This window comes from Hypoxylon fragiforme, assembly GCF_022984875.1.
Source record: "Hypoxylon fragiforme strain CBS 206.31 chromosome Unknown GGS25scaffold_8, whole genome shotgun sequence".
Classification (NCBI taxonomy): domain Eukaryota; kingdom Fungi; phylum Ascomycota; class Sordariomycetes; order Xylariales; family Hypoxylaceae; genus Hypoxylon; species Hypoxylon fragiforme.
This window is the reverse complement of record NW_026054763.1, coordinates 1,795,332-1,814,315: the sequence shown is the minus strand read 5'-3', so window position 1 is coordinate 1,814,315 and position 18,984 is coordinate 1,795,332. Positions and strand designations below refer to the sequence as shown.

The 18,984-nt window shown below is 46.8% G+C and overlaps 5 protein-coding genes across 5 annotated transcripts; 3 read left to right on the top strand and 2 right to left on the bottom strand.

Moving 5' to 3' along the window:
* Window positions 1-3,298: 3,298 nt before the first annotated feature.
* Window positions 3,299-3,801, top strand: GGS25DRAFT_524682 (uncharacterized protein; the record flags this gene model as incomplete). Its single annotated transcript, XM_049264651.1, has 2 exons — window positions 3,299-3,450; window positions 3,681-3,801. The coding sequence occupies 2 exons, from the start codon at window positions 3,299-3,301 to the stop codon at window positions 3,799-3,801; spliced, it is 273 nt and encodes a 90-aa protein (XP_049113952.1).
* Window positions 3,802-4,582: 781 nt separating this feature from the next.
* GGS25DRAFT_503972 (glycoside hydrolase family 17 protein) lies at window positions 4,583-6,005 on the bottom strand. Its single transcript, XM_049262099.1, has 2 exons — window positions 5,703-6,005; window positions 4,583-5,627 (listed from the first exon to the last, which is right to left on the bottom strand). Exons 1-2 carry the CDS (start codon window positions 5,975-5,977, stop codon window positions 4,985-4,987), a joined length of 918 nt encoding a protein of 305 aa, XP_049113951.1. The 5' UTR covers window positions 5,978-6,005; the 3' UTR covers window positions 4,583-4,984.
* Window positions 6,006-6,487: 482 nt separating this feature from the next.
* Window positions 6,488-8,778, bottom strand: GGS25DRAFT_503963 (PQ-loop-domain-containing protein). The gene is made up of 4 exons (XM_049262098.1): window positions 8,120-8,778; window positions 7,936-8,035; window positions 7,252-7,735; window positions 6,488-7,193 (listed from the first exon to the last, which is right to left on the bottom strand). Exons 1-4 carry the CDS (start codon window positions 8,204-8,206, stop codon window positions 6,923-6,925), a joined length of 942 nt encoding a protein of 313 aa, XP_049113950.1. The 5' UTR covers window positions 8,207-8,778; the 3' UTR covers window positions 6,488-6,922.
* A 404-nt stretch (window positions 8,779-9,182) lies between these two features.
* Window positions 9,183-10,624, top strand: GGS25DRAFT_418346 (S1/P1 nuclease). Its single transcript, XM_049258544.1, has 3 exons — window positions 9,183-9,485; window positions 9,582-10,241; window positions 10,309-10,624. The coding sequence occupies exons 1-3, from the start codon at window positions 9,419-9,421 to the stop codon at window positions 10,482-10,484; spliced, it is 903 nt and encodes a 300-aa protein (XP_049113949.1). The 5' UTR covers window positions 9,183-9,418; the 3' UTR covers window positions 10,485-10,624.
* A 4,509-nt stretch (window positions 10,625-15,133) lies between these two features.
* GGS25DRAFT_418301 (uncharacterized protein) lies at window positions 15,134-17,341 on the top strand. Its single transcript, XM_049258543.1, has 6 exons — window positions 15,134-15,731; window positions 15,779-15,864; window positions 15,920-16,372; window positions 16,434-16,797; window positions 16,869-16,914; window positions 16,978-17,341. Exons 1-6 carry the CDS (start codon window positions 15,298-15,300, stop codon window positions 17,080-17,082), a joined length of 1,488 nt encoding a protein of 495 aa, XP_049113948.1. The 5' UTR covers window positions 15,134-15,297; the 3' UTR covers window positions 17,083-17,341.
* The last annotated feature ends 1,643 nt before the right edge of the window (window positions 17,342-18,984 follow it).

Here is an 18,984-nt window from a genome sequence, read left to right as displayed (position 1 = left end):
TTTTCGATCCGATTCGATCCGATTCGATCCGGTTCGTCTCTCTGTCCTGCTACTCGAGTCGAGTGAGGATAAACATGCTCACCTACCCCTTCCCTTTACCCTACCTTTATACACCTACCTACTTTTATTATTATTAGCCTTTCATGGCAATAATGCAATACGCTTTTCTCTTCATTTTCCCCCATTTTTAGTTTTTCTGCATCGAATATGGAATGAGCAGTTTTGTGGCCACTCAAAGGCTCGTTCTGAAGATATGACCGAACGCGATGTCCCACGGAGTTAGTTATCTCAGGGTTCTGGAATGTTAGCATACGTTCTTTTCCTTTTCGTGGCATGGATAATTTTCACTTTCCCTCTCATCAGACGTAGTTGTGGATGCGCGAAATAATGAGTGGGAATCCCTTCTGAATTTAATGTACAATGTCGCCGTTGCTGCTGCCGCTCGAGCAGTGTCGGATGAGCGACGAGGATAAGGCAAAAAGAGATACCTAGAGGAGAGGAACGGCTTACATCCTACGGGAGTTGGCTCACTTCCCTCCCCTGTGTTAGAGTATGGTGATTTTGTGGTCGTTGTGGGAATAGCTCGTTCAATCCTGATGATATATTTGGCTGGTTTACTTTTGGCTGCGTAGCTTGTGAATGTGATATTCTCGATATCGTAACTTAAGGTGACTGTTTTCCCATCTACCCGCCTACCTACCTACCTGTCTGCCTAGCACCTAAGGAATATCTATGTATATTTTGACTTGGGATTAACATTTTGTTTACAAAGTTCTATGTACATATAACTATAACCTACCTACCTGGCATATACCCTGGTGACGTTACTTGGTCGAGTTGGATAACGGCGCTATTTGCCCATAGCTGTGTAGATAGGGAGGTGCCTCATGCTACGATACTACACCGCTGAGCCCCTTATCAGGTTTACGTTGGCGAGTACGAGTTCAATCATACCTATGTAGGTACTTAGCTAGGTGCCTATAGGTCATGGTAATACGTGCTAAGATGGCGAATAGAGTCTCTTTACGAGAAGGAGGCTTGACACGAATGGCTTAGGCCTGAGATCTAGCTAACCTAGGGATCTCCTCACCTTGCTGTGCTGCATTCTTCCATGAACTTGGTATTGCTGTATAGGCATTTAGGTACCTATAGGATTACCTGCCTAGTATTCATCATGGTAGCTCTTCAGCTCTGCTTACATCTCCTATATAGACCTCATCGTCTATGGTTGAGTAGAAGAAAGACTTGGTCAAAGGGAATACCTGCTGAGAGCAAATGGAGGGTTGATGCACACACACACATCGACCATTCGTTCCAGCTTCTACGTGTCGGGGCTCTACCTGGAGGCTATCTAGAACAAAGTCGACGACTACCTGTATACGTAGGTAGCCTTCGTCGTTTCAGGGGAGAGGTTAGAGATCCCCGCGCAGCAACAATGTTTGTTAGGCGTCTTCTGGATTCCGTCTCGTGACACTACGCCTCGAGAGCAGCATCTTAGATCACGATGGAAGGTGGGAGGCCACCTTGAGAGGAATCGGCAGTCGGTATGTCAAGAAGGATGGGGTAAGGATGCCCCTTGTTGTTCGTGATGGCGAACCGGCGGCGCTTAGGTAGCCAGGTATATCCAATACCAAGGAATAGGCCACATAGAATTGATCCCATCGGATAGCATGGCCGCTCGACACGTGTCGGCATGTCCCCTTCTCCTCTCTCAATACAGCGCGAAAATTCGAGTTTCACTTCGTATGTAGATATGTTCGTCCCAGCCTATTTCCATTCCGCAAATTGATCCTCTCTCTTTCTCTTCCTCCCATTCCATGCTACAGTCGTTCATTAGGCGCTCCTTAATGCTGGCATCGAAGAAGCATCCATCACGTTCGATTTGTCGATCGGGATTGTTGCTTTGGCGAGCTGCGGCATAGCGATTATGGTTTAAGGTAGGGAAATAGGTTCATTTACAACTTACTACCAACTACTTCTTATATAGGCAACTACAATTTTCCAACTCGGAACCCGCGAGTGGAATTAGTTAGGGGGGGTGTAGGGGGACTCGTAAGCTCCTAGATCTTAGACCCGGGAAAAGAGAAGAAAAAGGTGTTGTTGTGGACATGATAATGGCGATATCGAACCATCAGGGCGTTCATCGTCTTACGATGCAATTCCCACCCCCCTGTCTTTTTTTTTTTTTTTTTTTTTTTTTTTTTTTTTTTTTTTGGACAGACTTAGTTACATATTAACAGGTAGGTATTTCACTTAGCTGTTGGTAGCGTGGCATATCAAAAGTTGCATTAATTACATAGTTTTAGTAGGATTAATTAATAATAGTTACATCTAGTTATCTCAGATCGGCTTTGTTAGATCTTGCCGGAATCTGCATCTTTGCGGCTACAAGATTGACGAGATTCGAACTACCTTTTCCTTACTTACATAATACTAGGTTATAACATTCTTTGAAGATGATAATTCGAATGATTAAAATCCTATTCAAAGTAGTTAACTAGTTAAATGTTATTCATAATTACCTATCAATGTACCTAGATAACTAGGTACCTGACTTTACAGAGTAGGTAAGAGTAACTGGTGTTTTGACCTTTCAAAATGGTTGATGCGACTCCTTCATTTCGGCTGGTCTGTGACACTCCTGGTCGCAGGCCCCAGACACTGATACACACAGTCCGCCTCCTGGATGGGCCCCCCTTTTCTCCGTACTGTATTACTGCAGGTATGTACTCTCTGTAACTCTCACCTATTAAGTTAATTTAAGTACCTACCTGGTACCAAGCATTACCCAGCTTCGGTCAATAATACGCCAATAGCACAGTCTCTCCAGCACTGTATAGCCGTACTATGTAGTATGTACTGCTGAAGAAAAACCAGGATCAAGGATCATATGATTCCTACCTCTTCTGCCGGAGAAGCGCTCTCGTCCTATCACGACTTTTCTTTTCGCCCTTCAGGTGTATCGTATCGTATCGCATCCTATCATCTCTCCCACTTCTCTCCCTTCTTCTTCTTCTTCTTCTTTTTTTCCCAATCCAGCTTTTTCTTCACGTTCAACAAAATACAACAACCTTACGAAGATCATCTCTTCCCTTAATATTACCCGCGCGATCTGGTCATCGCCCTTTTACTGTCGCTTTTTACTATTCGCTTGTTGTTCGTCTGTCTACTAGTATATACGCCAACAAACGAGCTCAAAGTTAGCTGGTCTACCGTTACCCTCTCTTTTCCCCGAACAAAGCCTGTCGATCGACCAAATAATATATAAAATCCATCCAACTTTATAACCGCAAAAAAAATGAAGACCGCCTTCGCAACCAGCCTCCTCCTGGCCCTCTGCGCCTCCCTCGCCAGCGCCGGCATCGTCGTCACCCCCATCCGCGCTAACCAGATCGTTCCCAACATGGCCGGCGACTGCTTCTTCGGCAAGACAACGCCGTCTGGCTGCGGGTGAGTTTTATTTCTCGAAGGGGGGGAGAAATAATGAGTGATGTTGAATAGGTACTAACAAGATGGTGGTGGTATAGTCCCCTCCGCTCTTAATTACAAACCTACGCACCTACTCCGTCCACTGTTGTTCTTGGACATGCAGTCTCGATGTAATAGGAAAGGGGGGAGAGGGAGGGAGGCATAATGAATCTATCGGCTTGGATATTTAGGTGCATATACAACATATCCAGAGAGGCATCTAGGCATGAACTCGACGAGGGCCACGACGACGTACAAGCATGCATGCATGTGTCCGGCGACATGTTTAGATCAACTACACCGGACCCCTGCCCCCCCTCCTTCTGGATTTAGAGAAGAAACAGAAACAGAAATGAATTAAAGCGTCGGCGTTGGGTACAGGAAACCTGGCTGGAAATCCGCATGAAGCTTCTGGCAGAGAGAGAGAGAGAGAGGTTCATTAGGATGATGATGATAATAATTTTTACCTACCGACCTACACAAACCAGCCTACCAGTTAGGTACATAGGTAGATAGATAATCTCATGCGAAACGGGTAACCTACATAGGGCGTACGTAGACACACACTATGTACTGTACCTCCAAGCAGGCAGAGATTCCGGCTTCAGTCTCATTCATGGTCAATCTTAATAAATGATTTCAACTAACTTACATACATACATACATACCTCCTCTACCTACTCGTTGTCTAGGTAAGCCACTGGGGCTGTTTAGCTAGGTTACTGTGATGATATCCTATTTATGGACATTGATATTTAGTTACTTATATCAACCTCGAAAATAACCTACCTACCTACCTATCGGATATCCGCGCCGTCTACATACGTACGTAGATCTTAACTACCTAGGCATCTACCTACCTACCTACCTACCCACACTTCAACAACACAAGCAAGCCCACGTGCATAGGTAGGTATATAACTAGTTAGTTAGTTAATTAGTTATGTAGGGAATTTCTCTTAGTATTTCCATGGCTCGCATGCCGCATGTGCCACGGCTAGCGTGCTCTCACAATCTGGGTGCCTGCCTACCTAGGTTTGTATGTAGATCCCGTAGAACATTTAGCCTTTAGGGGGTTTTAACAGTCACATCACATCACATCACATAATCTACTTTTTGTTTTTTTCTTTCTCTCTTCTTTCTCATGCAAGACATACTTTGGTAGGTAGGTAGGCAAGTATCAACAGCTACCGTCGAGACTTTATTCAATTCAACCTGGTTGATGTGGTGTGGTGGTATATGCAACAGAAACAACGATAGGTACACCAACAACAGCTTGCTTGCTTGCTTCGGCCATCTGGCAAAAGATGTGCCCTTCTTCTCCTTTCTCCTTTCTCCTTTCCTCGTTCTCTCACTCTCCCTCTCCCACCCTCCCATGCATGCATGCATCACAATGCCTCTCATCACATCGCCTCATCGCCTCGCAACCCAGAAACTAAAAAAAAAAACACAAAGACACAGAAAGACCCAAAACGGGGGCTACCAAGTTTTATACCAAGATGGAAAAAAAAAAAACTTAGCACTTTAGGTCGTACTTGGCCTTCCGGTCCGAAGTCATGACACCCCACGAGGTCTCGTCGGCGATGGTGCCGTCCTCGCCGGCCGTCTTGGGCTTCCAGGCCTCGTCGAAGGCCTCGAAGACGAAGACGTTGAAGCCCCAGTCGAGCATGCCGCAGATGGCCTGCTTGTAAAAGGTCGCGGCCTGCGTGACGCCGGGCTGCGCGTTCTGGTACTTGTCGCCCTTGGTGGGCCAGCCCGTCTCGCCGACCCAGAGCTCGATCTTGTCGGTGCTGTTGGCGCGCTCCTGGATCTTGCCGAAGGCCCGGTAGATGTCGTCGTAGAAGGAGCCGGTGGCGTTGTTCGTGGCCTGCCCCTGCCAGTAGGAGAAGGCGTTGCAGAGCAGGATGTCGACGCTGCCGATGAGCGCGTCGGCGCTGCCGTCGTCGTACCGGTTCCACGAGTCCGCCGTGCCCACCTTGAAGTCGGTGCCGACGGCCGACTTGACGTCCTGGATCTTGGACGCCAGCTCCGCGCCCGTGAAGTTTCTTCGGTACAGGGACTCCGAGCCCACCGTGATGGCGTAAACCTGGTCCTTGTACTTGGGCGCGTTCGCGAGGACAGCCGCCTTGTCAGCTTGGAAGGACTCGTCGGTGTCGGGCCTAATTTTGGTTTCACTCGTCAGCTTATAATTCTCCAATGGCAAAAGAGGAAAAGGAGAGAAAATTCAAACGTACCAAATTCCAAGCACGACCTGGAAGCCAGCCTCCTTAGCAACAGGCAGGATGGTCTTGGCAAGGTCACAATCAGACGCGGCGTAGGTACGCACGATCTTGGCCGAAGTCTGGGCGGAAATCGCTGCAAAGTCGGCCTTGTAATCGCTTGCGTCCTTGCACGACATGTCGTCTTTCTTGTTGCCCAAGGAGAAGCCCATTTTGCCACCCGCCGTCGCGGCCGACGCCACGATGGGGCCCACGGCCGCGACCGTTGATAGGATAGCTGAGACGCGCATTTTTCTATTCTATTTCTTCCTCGAGAAATGTATTTCAATCAATCCTCCCTTCGTTTGCTCGTGGGTATCTTCGGATTCTTCTCGTACGCGTCGTACTATCGGAAATAAAGCAAAGTAGTAGGACTGTGGGACAGATGTTCAAATGTTGTATTGTCTGTATCCACTAGCGATGCAATGTAGCAATCAACAATTATTCTAAAAAGAGTGAAATTCCGTCAAGCAGCTCGCTCCCAGCTAAAGCAAAAGGTAATGAGTGTGTAAATTTGCGGAATGAATGAATGACGAGTTGTCGGTCTTCTCTGTTTTTTCTATCCCTTTGATAAGTAAAGAGTGAAAAAGAAATAAATACGAAGGAAAAGAAGCTGTCGGTCGGCATCGTTCGTCCTCCCTGAAATTGGACCGTTTCGAACAGGGGTCGAAGCAATCAAATAGGGGTGCTCGGCGCATGCAAGGATCATCCTCAATTAACCTTGAATCCTTGATAACTTTAAAATCGTCCTTACATATTTCATTCGCCAATTTTCAATTCTCAGATTTGTTAGCAATTCTAGATATAAACTCATGACATCCATTTCCATCCATTTCCAGCATACATAATCTACACTAGAAGATACATACAGATGATAGTAGAACTGTAGACCTCAGTTTAATACCTAATTACCCCAGACATGTTCCTAATAATGCGATTGCGATACGTCTTTATTTCCCTATCCCAAGTTTCGATGCTATAATCCAAAAGGAAATGCTCTGTTCTCGCTCCCGAATGATACCTACCTAGGTAAGGTATCTAGGGGAACATGATGAACCCCAGACCCCAAGCCCGGAACGCCATTAATGCTATCACCAATGATACTCTTATGCCCTATATGGATGTAAAATGAGTGATATGACAAAGTAAACTACCCAAGTAGGCACCTAGGTAGGTAAGCCACGTGAACCAAGGCCTCATGCAGTTCCATCCCCGTGGTTGATTTTGGCATCTCCACTCTTAGAGTAGAGTCGGAATTGATAAAAGATGATGCAATCCTCAACAATAGTTCCCAGAGACCCAAGAATCCAGGGAAGAGCCTTGGCGATATACTCAGGCTCTAAGGAGTAGCTGAAGATGCTCAGGCCATACGTCAAATTGCCGGTGAGAGACAGCAAGAAGAAGAGTAGAGCAAGACCCTCGCAAGACTTCTCTCGGTGGTTCTTAAGGATCTGAGGAATTCGTGCGCTGGTTACCCTTACGTTAGCTTATTTATCTTCAAAGGACTTTTCCGAGCATAGCATACCACAGATAGCAAAGAGCACTTGCGTATCCCAGGACCATGCCTCCAACAGCCGCTGGTGTGTCAATACTCGGCTCCTCAGGAGCCTCGGGCTTATCCCACGCTCCTGCTTGGTATGAGATAAACCAGCCAGCAGCTCCCACGATGTATACAGCTACGACACTAAGTGTATTATGGAACCAAGGGTTGCTATCCGGTGTCTCATCTTCGCCTGTGACGATCCTCTTGATAGGGTCGAAGCCAGACTCTTGACGGTGAAATGAGTGACGACGGTGGGAGCCTGGAAGACCGCTAGATGACCTCCTCCGTGGTTGTAATAGAGGCTCATCCTCCGACGCATCAGATTCGGTGGACCGAGTTCGTTGTCGAGCCTTTCGCGCATTGATGGTGTTGTAGTAGAGAGATTGCGAGATAAGGATGACATCAGATATGCAAAAGTAGCCTGCTAATGCGGTGGCCGTGGGCGCGAGTCCTGTCACGAGAGCACCTAGATATCGAAGCCAACGGTCAGCATTAACACTCGTCTACATCTCAAGTCAAGTTAAGTCAAAATAAAAGAGGGTATGAGAGAAGAGGAGAGGAGGACCGAGCTTAGGATATGACCGCGGGGTCAAGTTCGAAGCTCTGAAATGAACGATCTTCCAGGAACGAAGCTAGAATGAAAGGCTGTAGGACGACAAGTCATACCGGATAAATTAGTGATATCACCGAAAAGCCACACGGCCAGGAATATCATAGATAAGCCATCGGCACTCTTAGCCTTGAAGTTGGTGATAAGCTGGGGGAGCTGTCGCAATAGTTAGTTGCAAGAGTCATGAAGTGTACTGTAGCTACAGACAAAAGCCCTTCATTCGAAGCGAAGAAAACATACGAGCAAGCAAATCCATGCTGTCAAGCTGATGCTACCAAAGACGCCAGACAGGATTTCGTTGACGGAGAGAGCGTGCGATAAGGCCATATCGAATGATGTAGTGTGGGTTGAATTATGTATTCAAATGACAAAAGAACTGGATGATTGCGAAGATGTAAGACGAACAAGTTTGGACGACGTCGAGTTCAAGTTTTAAAAGAGGCAGAGAAACGAGTAAAGCCCAGTCATCCAAGACAGTCAGGTGGACCAACTTGTTGCAAGTACATAAGAAGAATAGTGACCTAGAGTCAGAGTCAGCTGGAAGGAGGTTTAAGGTTGGGTCTGGTTGGTCGATGGCTTCGACAAGTTTTCCCTTATCGCACGGGAGCCACAGATCTCTAGTCGCATTCCGTGGGTTAGTGCAGCCTCGGGTGGTACAGAGATAAGGGACGCATATGTACTATGTATGTACAAAAGCATGCACCGGTGAACTGTAACATTGAACAGTGGAGGTGCATTGTGCATACAGTAGTGCACATTCATAGCACACATAAAACAGGCGGATTAAATTGAATACAGTTTAGCGCCCAAGATTATGGCAAGATAGCGACGCTGCACTGCGTATGTACTTATGTAGGTAGCCCGTGCCTTGCGCCTGCAGCCATTCGCAGGAAGCCTTTCTAAAAGTCTGGGGGGGGAAAAGGGGAGGGGAGGGGTTCGATTCCGTCCCCTGTCCCCGCATTCAATCATGACGCTCTTGCTGCAACTTTACACTATGACACAACAGCGGACTAGGAGTTTTCTTTATTCCTCGGCCATTCCCGATAACCTAAATTCAAACGATTGAAAATGAACCTATCAGGAATTAAATCCATTTAAATGTTGACTAACATCGAGCATCTTTATTGAGTTCGAAATCATAACTACTACTAGGTAGGTATGTATACCTACATAACTTGAATAAAGTTGGACGGTCACCTGCAGAAGCCAGCCACAGCGAATCAGGCGGGTAACTGGGTCATGCGCGTGTTCCCACGACAACCAAAATAAGCACACCTTGGATACGCACACCAAGGTCGCGACAAGGTTCAGTCAGTTAGACTACATTGGCGATCCCCTATATGTAGGCAGGTACTGTAACTACTGGATATTTTTAAGTCGCTGTAGAAAAGTTACTGTTTATGTTCGTCTTTATTTTATTTTTTCGCAATTCATTTCATTTCATTTCCTGTGAATGAATATCAAAAATTGATTGAATCATTATTGGGTATATATTCTGGATATCATCAATTATCCCGTCTGGAACATCTAAAAATCACTATGAAATTCAGTCAGAAAGCTATCGCCTTGGGCGTTTTGTCGCTACCAAGGGCTATGGCGTGGGGAAGTGAGTAAAGACATTAATGAATCCAAATCCATGGTCATACACTGCCTAAGCTGCAACCTGGTAAGTAAACGTTCATCGAAGGTTAACTTGTATCAGGCTTGGGACACATCACCGTGGCTTACATTGCATCCAACTTCGTCAAGGAGGACACGGCCGCATACTTCCAGGACATCCTCAAGAATGACACCGAGCATTATCTTGCGGGGGTGGCTACTTGGGCTGACAGCATCCGATACACGAAATGGGGGCACTTTTCTAGCAACTTCCACTTCATCGATGCTAAGGACACACCTCCCACGTATTGCGGCGTCGACTTCGAGAGAGACTGCAAGAAGGATGGTTGTGTCGTGAGCTCCATTCAAAACTACACCTCCCAGCTGCTCGACACCAGCCTGTGGCCTTCGCGGAGGAACCAGGCTGCCAAATTCGTCATCCATTTCCTCGGCGATATTCACCAGCCTCTGCACGTAGAAAACGTAGCACACGGCGGTAACGGTATCCACGTGAAATGGAACTCGAACGAAGTCAACCTGCACCACGTCTGGGACACGAGCATCCCGGAGAAGATGCTTGGCCCAATTCACAGGAAGCCTTACGTCGCATCGATCCAATGGGCCGCCAACCTGACCGAGCAAATAAAGTCGGGCAAGTATGAGTCGGACAGCAAGCTCTGGACTGGTGGTTTATCGCTCGATGATCCCATAACGACCGCAATGGGCTGGGCCAACGAATCCAATGCACTCGTCTGCACGCACGGTAAGTTCAACACCTCCCAGTCCGCTTTTCGATGAGAACAGATTGAAGCTCATCTCGTCTGTCCTAGTTTTCCCTGAAGGGCCCGACACCATCGTTGGCCAAGAGCTCGCTGGTGATTACTATGAAAAAGCCGTTCCCGTGATCGAGCTCCAAGTTGCCAAGGCCGGGTACCGCCTCGCAGCCTGGCTAGACTTGATAGCTGAGAAGGCCTCTGGAACGTCGCAGCTTGACGACGAGCTCTGAGGCAGGAAGTCCTAGAAGGATTTGTGTCGAGAATTTGACTTCGTTGCGCAATGTGTATCGGTCCCGAGGTATGCTGGCTAAAATTAGGATTGAATATTGAAAGCTTCAAAACTTGAGTTGCTGGTGGATTGAAAGGAAGCTCGCGTTTGCCTGGTATCGGTTTTGCATAGTTGGGACGATGTTAGAACGTGAACTATTAAAAGCCCACGGTGTGTTGTACAGCGTTGCAGATGGCCTCCCAGCCCACCTGACCTACCTACTTTGTTTCCTAGATTGTTGGTCAAAACCTGGGGCAAGGCGACAAGAAGGATGAAGGCTTTGGGGCTGATACTATTTGCTCAATGCTACCTACATAATATGAGGAAGGCATATTTTTTAAATTCCTAGCCGAAGCGAGGTTGGATAGGCACCATTCACGAGAGATCCTCGGCCAACTCAAAGACCCTTTCTGCCAAAAACAAAAACTTGCAATCATCGCACCTCGAATACTATGTATATAGAATATTCTTCCAATTGGTCCTCGTCCTTGGCGTTTCCCTCTTTTTCTTGGCGGCAAACTGGCAGCATTCTCTGCAAGCACCTGCTCTTACGTGATGCTCTTGATCGTGAATCAGGGGTCTTTCCGGGTTTCATCATGGCAATGTGGGACATGCCTCAAACTTGGGCCGCTTAGGACCCTCCACAAGTTTTTTGACTATCGATTTGTTATTCCTCCCTGCCATTTAGTATGTCAACTATTATTAATATTACACACATCGAAGATAAGAAAATACGGCGCTTGGTAAATGACCGGTGGCAGTTGGTATGTATGTACATACATGTGCCTTCGATACGCGGGAACATTGAAGGAGTTCCGACGATGCCTAGATTGGAACCTTAGTTCAAGAAGATCAATCATGTATCCTACACAGCTTTATGTAGGTAGGGACAAGCATTGTGCATCACTTAAATGCCCGGGTGTTGTTGTGACACCTCGAAATAAGCAATTCATCGTAGATCACCGAAGAAGCCAAAGCAAAGAATTGAGATGATTTTGAGGCTCTTCTCAGAGATCGCCTTCTCCCGAGAAAAGAGCAAGAAGAAGAGATCTCCAGCTCCCATCTTGCCAAGACTGTTTTTTCTTTCCTTTCCACGCCGTGATTGCCAGAGTTGATATGTCTGTGGTTTTCGTTCTAACTTAGGTAAACACATCACGGGCCCCATGTTGAATAGCCCCAAACGTCATTTCTCGTGTTTTGTTGTTCGTCCCAACTCGCCCCTGGCGGGAAGTTTCTTCTCCTGTTTCCAACTTTAAATCACGATAGAAATTGTGCGGTACCCCCGATGAAGACGGGGCTTATATGGGGTTGGGCACCCCCAGGGGAATTTCTAGAATCGCCCAGGGGACCTGGGAAAGGAGACAGCTACCGGAGGCTGGAGCAGGTTGCCTAGCCAAAGCTACTAGGTTAGGTAGTTAGTGTAGTTACTTAGTAAGAGCCTATTAACTTTTATTGTAAAAGAAAAAAAAAATAACTACAGCTAGCTTTCCCTAATCTGTCACTAACTGGGGCTCGGCGGCCTGCATAAGCGACCCTTTCGTGCATGTATGTAAGCTAGACCCAAACGAGGAAGCAGTTAATTAAGATTCTCGGATAGGATTGCCGAAAGTCAAGTAAGGAGAATATTTGATAGTGTGAGCGCCGCAATATGTTAATGAGAACTCGTCCAAGCTTGTTTCAGAGAAGACGTTTTTTTACTAATAGAACTTCAGGACTAGGAGGCGCAAGATGCAGATTAGAGATGCCCGTTTAAGGGTTCACGACCCCCCTCAATAGATCCCAATCTAAATAACTACCTAGGTAGGTAGGTAAGTAGTAATAATCTCTGACTAACTTAACCGATGATTTGGGATTTTAGATCTGTTAAACGAGTCATGTCCATAGAGCACGGCCACGATACGGTAATTCGACCTTGACGCCGGGAATGAGGTAATAAGAACACAAATTGTCAAAAAAGGAGAATGACCGAAAGAGAGGGTTTTATTATGACAAAAAGATGGGACAAGCTAAACGGGATAGAGATAAGCGAATGAGGGGCTAGCATACATATCTTGGATCGGACTCTCCTGCATTGACGATTGCCTCACCGCGTCCCAAGTCTCCAACCCCAACTCCAACACGGACTGGTCAGCAGCACACCTAGGTGGTGGGTGATAGGGCTGCAACACGGCAGGGGACGACGGGGGTAATGATGGGGCTAGTGAAAGAAATACCGCGACAAGTTCAGATCAACCTGCCAGTTGCATAGGTGATGAGTGATGATTGCTAACAAGTTCAATTGATGTGATCTATTAAGCTTTTCGGGGCGGGCCCGGAAAGATCAGGAACAGCAGATCCCATGTTTCGCTGACGACCATGAGGGCTCTACATAGTATGTTCGTTACCTACATTAAGTAAAGTATAGCCAGCCCATTTATATATCCCGCACGTGAATAGTTATAACTTGTAGGTTAGGTAAGAAACTGAAGAGGAAGAGGCCTCGCATATTTACCTACCTAACCTAGTAGGTTGGGTCCATTTGACTTACTATACTTCCTATAACTAGTTACGTTGAGGCGAGACTCGACTGCGTCGTGATGGCTATTCGTATAGATCCTTTGCGATCTAGCCTATGACAATGATGAACTAACCATGAATCCAGGATGGCAGTGTTATAGTAGTAAGAGTACACATAGTAATAATAGGTAACGAGCTTGTTTCGTATCCAAGGCCAAAACAATGGATGGAGGATTTACCGATCCTCTGATTCCAAATAGGTAGTTGACGATCTTTGGCTACAATATCACAGATAGCCCTGGAGGCTGGCTGGAGCCTTGTTGGTCTTTATCGATAGATGACCCCTATCTGTCGTCCCAAGTAGCAATGGTTTCATCGCCAAGATAATGATACGCAGGATCGATAGTTGGTGGAAGGAAACAAAGCGTTTGCATGTAGGCCGGTATATAGGCTGCTATGATACAATACATACCTGCCTATGTAGGTAGTCACTGGTAGTGTAGTAGTACCTATGTAGTAGGAACATTGTTGAAGTGTGTAAAAGTCACATTGAAAAAGACAAAAAAAAAAGACAATTAAAAAAGTTAAAAGTCAAGGGTGCACAGATCCTATCCGCGCTTAAAGTCTTTTTAGTCTACCGTAGATGTTTTGCTTCAGAATGCAGCCAGGGGGGCGAAACTGCATGTGCCTGATCTAACACACCAAGATTGGCGCTTATTGGTCAGGTTCCTGGACAACTGGGGAATCTGCGACGTATCGAGCCGCAAAGCCCGATGCTCGCTTGGTTTTCATCCCCACTTTACCATTTCGGCCAACAGAACGCCGAAGCTCTTAGCGTGACCCCGTACTCAACCTCAACCTCTGAACCTCAACTTTTCAACCTACATGATTACTTTGCAGTACATTTACTAGTATTTTGCTATACCCATAGTACATACCTAACAGTACATCCTTAACAACAACCACTCACCATGTAGTAGTTGGAATGGCGAAAGAAGAGAAAAACCAAAAAACCAACCAATGTTCAAGGAATGTCGCGTCGCTGCTGATCCATTGGTAGATCGTTAGCTCTATTAGGCGCAATGGCTTTTGCTCACGTCCCTCCTGGAGTATCATCTTAAAGTCGGACAGATTATTACCGCGCAAACAACAAAAGACGATACCAAGTATGTGACATCAGATCTACAAGATCAATTTTATGTTGCCTTTCTACTACGTAGCTAGCTGTGAGTGTTCGGCTAGACCTGGTAGTAGGTAGTGAGGACATCCAATCTTCACTCGAGCATACTGTACCTATGGATTTGCTCCTCGGAGACCTACTCCTATGTACCAACCTGGTCAAACTCCTTACACCCATCTACCTACCTACTGTTTACTATCCTCAGCTTCAAGCAAGGCTAGGCTAGGTTAGGTAGGTATGTAGGTAGGCAAGCAGGTAAGTAAGCAACCTGTTGCGAAGAAACTGAACGCTGAACGAAATCAAGGACCTTTATGTGGTATCTCCTATGAAATCTAGGCCATGTATGGGGTACACATATCCGTGCATTTCTATTCAACGAAGATCGTTTAAGCTTTGCTCTCTTCTTCCTCCCCATGCAAAAGCCCATGCAAAGCAGATTCTGATGTAGTTATAATAGTGGAGTTAAGCCAAGGCTAGCCAAGGACCGAAGCCTCAAGATGTCCCATCCCGTACCCCTGCTCCCACACCCTGCAAGGTCCTGTCATTATTCTCGACATCCTCTCTTCCCTACCATCCCCGTCCGCGTTTTGAGACTGTGGATACAGCTCCTGGGAATGGAACTTGCAAGGGAACATGATGTAGTCTTCGTTGCGGATGCTATTGATTCCATCAGCACCCACGCACAACCCGTCCGAGGACCCTGTCAACCAACCCGTCTTGCCGGTGGAGCATTCCAAGTATATAATGAGGATGAGTCTTGGCCTCTCCATTTATGACTTCTACTCCTATCCCCCCATCAGCTTTAATTCTATTTCAGATCCTCTATCGAGTTTCTATCATTCCTTTCTCTTTCTATTAGAATGCGCTGGTAGTGTGTCTTTTATACATTCGTTCTCTCTTTTTCGACAGCATCTAGGGCCTGCCCACTTCATCTCATTTCAGTGTTGTCTGTGACCACTCCTTAAAAAGCTAATTCGAAAACGGTCTGGAACCATTTTTGGAACTTGCCATTGCTATTTCACACCTCGAAAGACGGAGTGAATTTTAATATATTGTCCCCTAGCTCGATCTTGTCTCTACGGTATCTCACTTTTTCATCATGCATACCAAGAATGTTCTGGTTGGCCTCCTCAGCGCCACTGCCTTCGCCGAGGCCTCAGTTATTCGTCCGTTCGATCATATCATGAACCGACGAGCATCCCACGCGCTTAACACTAGACAGTTTGGTGGCGGCTTCGGACAGGGTGGCGGCTTCGGCAATGGTTTCGGTGGCGGCGGCTTCGGCCAAAACGGCAACAACGGACAGAACAATGGTCAGAACAACGGGCAAAACAATGGTCAGAACGGTCAGAACAACGGCCAGAATAACGGGCAAAACAACAACCAGAACAATGGTCAGAATAACGGGAACAACAACAATAACAACAACAACAACAACCAGGGCACCTTGACGTTGGACGCCAATGCTGTACAGACTGGTTCTCAGTCTGATGGTAACCCGGACCAGGCTCAGGGAGAGTCGGCATCCCTGACGTAAGAAACCCGAATTCGGCATGATGCCAGAAACTAACGAATTTCAGTGACCAAGCCAACTTCATTAACTTCTGTTCCGGCAAGGATTTGACGAACGGTCTTCAAGTCAAGGGTGGTTCTTGTAACGGTATCCGTAAGTAGAGATTCCATCGTGATGCGGCATCGTGATGGCAACTAATAAACCGTAGCTATGGGTGAGATCCCTTCGACTCAGAACATGGTGTCGAGCATTTTGGTCAACCCTCAGCACAACGACAACCTCGCCGCCAATCAGGATTTCGATATCCAGGTCCAGGTCGACAACTTCCAGGCTGGTACCTTTACTAACGCTGACAACACTTACTACTCCGCTCCCCAGCAGCTCAATGGGCAGGGTCAGATTATTGGTCACACTCACGTTACTGTTCAGGATATGGGTAACTCTTTGACCCCCAACCAGCCTTTGGACGCCACCCAATTCGTCTTCTTCAAGGGCATTAACGATGCTGGCAACGGAAACGGTCTACTGTCGGCTACTGTCACTGGTGGCTTGCCTGCCGGTAACTACCGTGTATGCACCATGTTCTCCGCTTCCAACCATCAGCCCGTCCTTATGCCCGTTGCTCAACGTGGTGCTCAGGATGATTGCAACAAGTTCACTGGTAAGTGCCCATTGGAAGCTATATGCAATCTTGGTGAAACCGAAACTAATTAATCACCTAGTTGGTGGTAACAACAACAACAACAACGGCGGCAATAACAACAACAACAACAACGGTGGTAACAACAACGCAGGAGGCAACGCCAACCAAAATGGCCAGAACGGTCAAAATGGCCAGAACGGTCAAAATGGTCAGAATGGTCAGAATGGCCAGTTCGGTCAGAATGGCGCTCAAAACGGTCAGAATGGTGCCCAGAATGGCGCAAATGCGGGAGGCAGAGGCAATGGCAACAGTAATAACTCGAACACAAATACTGGCGCTGGCGGTAATGCTAATGGCAACACTCAACAGACTAAAGACCTCGGCGGTGCAGCTCCGGGTGTAACAAGCTCTGGAGACCCCAAACGACCGTTCGCCGTTAATGGGTAAGATTAACCCTTGCTTTCTTCCCCATATACTTTTTATCTTATACAGAAGCTAATCTTGGAATATATAGTAACACGTTTGTAAACGAGGCGGCCGCGAAGCAGAGGGCCTGCGATGTATGTTTCCAGCCACTTCCCCATGTCTTGTTTCCTCGTAACGATTACTAACTATGACAACAGATCCAAAGGAACAGCTGTAGCGATGCAGCGAACGGTGGTGCTGGTTTCACACTCGCCGATTGCAATACCCAGGCCCAAACTTGCAATGCTGCTGCAACTGCATAGTTAGGATCTGGGGGATAGGGGATGATATGGAGTAGGCATCGTGACATCGTGGCATTTTGGCTGTCAGCGATGCAGTTGGATTTCTGATTCGTACGGCTCTCTACTTTGCTATGCGTCCCCCAATGTTGATGTAATGTCATGTCACGCTGTGTGTGGCAAATAGGGAGTCTCTGACGGTCGGGCGCGCACGACAATACCTTTTTTTATAATGATCAACCAAACGCTCTGACTGTACATTTTCATGAGGCTTTTATTACCCTTTTTTTTATACCGCGTCCCTTATTTCTTTATTATTATTGCCCCAAGTGAAATGGAGTGGGTGGCCTAGATAGCTAGAAGGAGGCTGGATGGAATGGGAAGCACATCAGAAAAAACTAATGCAATGGTCTACTATTGTGAAGCTCAGGTAGTCTATTCCGTCTATGGATTTTGAAAATAATGACGAATTCGATGCACACTGGGGAGTTTTTACTCTGATACGTCTCTCCTTTACTACGAACCTGACGGGAAGCTTCGGTTACATGTGACCGGAGATGTTTAGACAATAGATCTTGGGTCGCCTCACTTCATGGGAAGATCGGCACTCCAAGGAGCAATGAAAAAATAATATGGAATCTATCTATCATCTAACCTATCTGATGTAACCCAAGATCTCTGGAACTCGGGCTGGCGAAATCTCAAACACGGATCGTGGAAATCGCGTAAAAAATCTGCCCCCCCCCCAATTCCGGAAACTTGTCTCATACATACCCTGGCTCCCCTCCACTCCCCGGCGCGAGTGAGAAAGGGTGTGTGTGTGTGTGTCGGTGTGGGTTAGTTTTGCGTGGCGAGAAACGCTGGCGCCTTGTCGTTGCTTGGCTGGATATATAATATAGCCTACCTACATGTAAGGTAGCAACGTCGGTAGTGAAGTAATTGTTATGTATGTAGGTAGGCTATGTGTATATCTTCTCCTTAAGGGGTATTATATTTAGATGATACGGCTGCTACGCTGTATCTATAAACCCACCTACATAACTCACCTAACTACATATCTTATCGCTTGGGCATCTATTATCTCATGTCATAACTATTGAGTTCATACCGTTATATGTCAACACAATAACCATCTTGCTCACCTACCTACATAGGTATCTAGGACTTCAACAATCAACCCCAAGCTCTTCCAACCAACCCCCAATACTGTATTTCATCTAGCACCAATGAGACTGCGCGCCGTGGCAGATAAACTCCCACTCCCGGGAGAGGAAGAGGCACAGATAGAGCTTAAAAAGATGTAACTAATGTGCTTCATGTTAATTGCTGACAGGATGATTAGACTTTGCCGGCAATTCTAATAACCTTAAGCCTACCTGTACCTGTCTGTCTGCGCCCCTTTTATTCATGTGCTGACTGTAATAACTTGGTAGTAACCCGAGCCCAAAGTGCGCAACACAGGAGTACGAAACCCGAATCGATCCCTCTGGTGACAAAGAAACTTGTGGACTGTGCGCGTATATCTGGGAAAGGAAGGCGAAGACCAGCAGTTGCTTTTCTGCTTTACACAGTAACTAATTACGAGTGAGGATTTCGCGGGTGGAGCCAAGCCAGGGCCGTACAGGTGCACCGTTCAGCCCTGGCATCTCGCCTCCTCCTTGTCTCATCCCATCGTATCCTATCCTCAGCTGGTGGGCTCTGTTTACATATGTGCAACATCTCTAACATGTAATCACTGCTAACACTGTCAACTCCACGAGTGGAAACATAAGACGGGGAGATTCCTATGATACAACTTGCTATCTCAGTGCATTTGCATTTGCTGCTGCCTAGGTACCTAGGTAGGTATCTGCAGGCCCAACCTTTGCACAACGATGACCGGGTCGGTTCAGCTTTTTCTCTCGTAGCTATGGTTGGCCACGCAAA

Coding starts and splice junctions, on each gene's coding strand:
- GGS25DRAFT_418346 (XM_049258544.1), top strand. CDS start 9,419: ATGAAATTCAGTCAGAAAGCTATCGCCTTGGGCGTTTTGTCGCTACCA. Junction 9,486..9,581: donor AAGGGCTATGGCGTGGGGAA/GTGAGTAAAGAC, acceptor AACTTGTATCAG/GCTTGGGACACATCACCGTG. Junction 10,242..10,308: donor TGCACTCGTCTGCACGCACG/GTAAGTTCAACA, acceptor CGTCTGTCCTAG/TTTTCCCTGAAGGGCCCGAC.
- GGS25DRAFT_418301 (XM_049258543.1), top strand. CDS start 15,298: ATGCATACCAAGAATGTTCTGGTTGGCCTCCTCAGCGCCACTGCCTTC. Junction 15,865..15,919: donor TGGTTCTTGTAACGGTATCC/GTAAGTAGAGAT, acceptor AATAAACCGTAG/CTATGGGTGAGATCCCTTCG. Junction 16,915..16,977: donor CGAAGCAGAGGGCCTGCGAT/GTATGTTTCCAG, acceptor CTATGACAACAG/ATCCAAAGGAACAGCTGTAG.
- GGS25DRAFT_503963 (XM_049262098.1), bottom strand. CDS start 8,206: ATGGCCTTATCGCACGCTCTCTCCGTCAACGAAATCCTGTCTGGCGTC. Junction 8,036..8,119: donor CAGCATGGATTTGCTTGCTC/GTATGTTTTCTT, acceptor CTATTGCGACAG/CTCCCCCAGCTTATCACCAA. Junction 7,194..7,251: donor AGTGCTCTTTGCTATCTGTG/GTATGCTATGCT, acceptor AAGGGTAACCAG/CGCACGAATTCCTCAGATCC.
- GGS25DRAFT_503972 (XM_049262099.1), bottom strand. CDS start 5,977: ATGCGCGTCTCAGCTATCCTATCAACGGTCGCGGCCGTGGGCCCCATC. Junction 5,628..5,702: donor CAGGTCGTGCTTGGAATTTG/GTACGTTTGAAT, acceptor AACCAAAATTAG/GCCCGACACCGACGAGTCCT.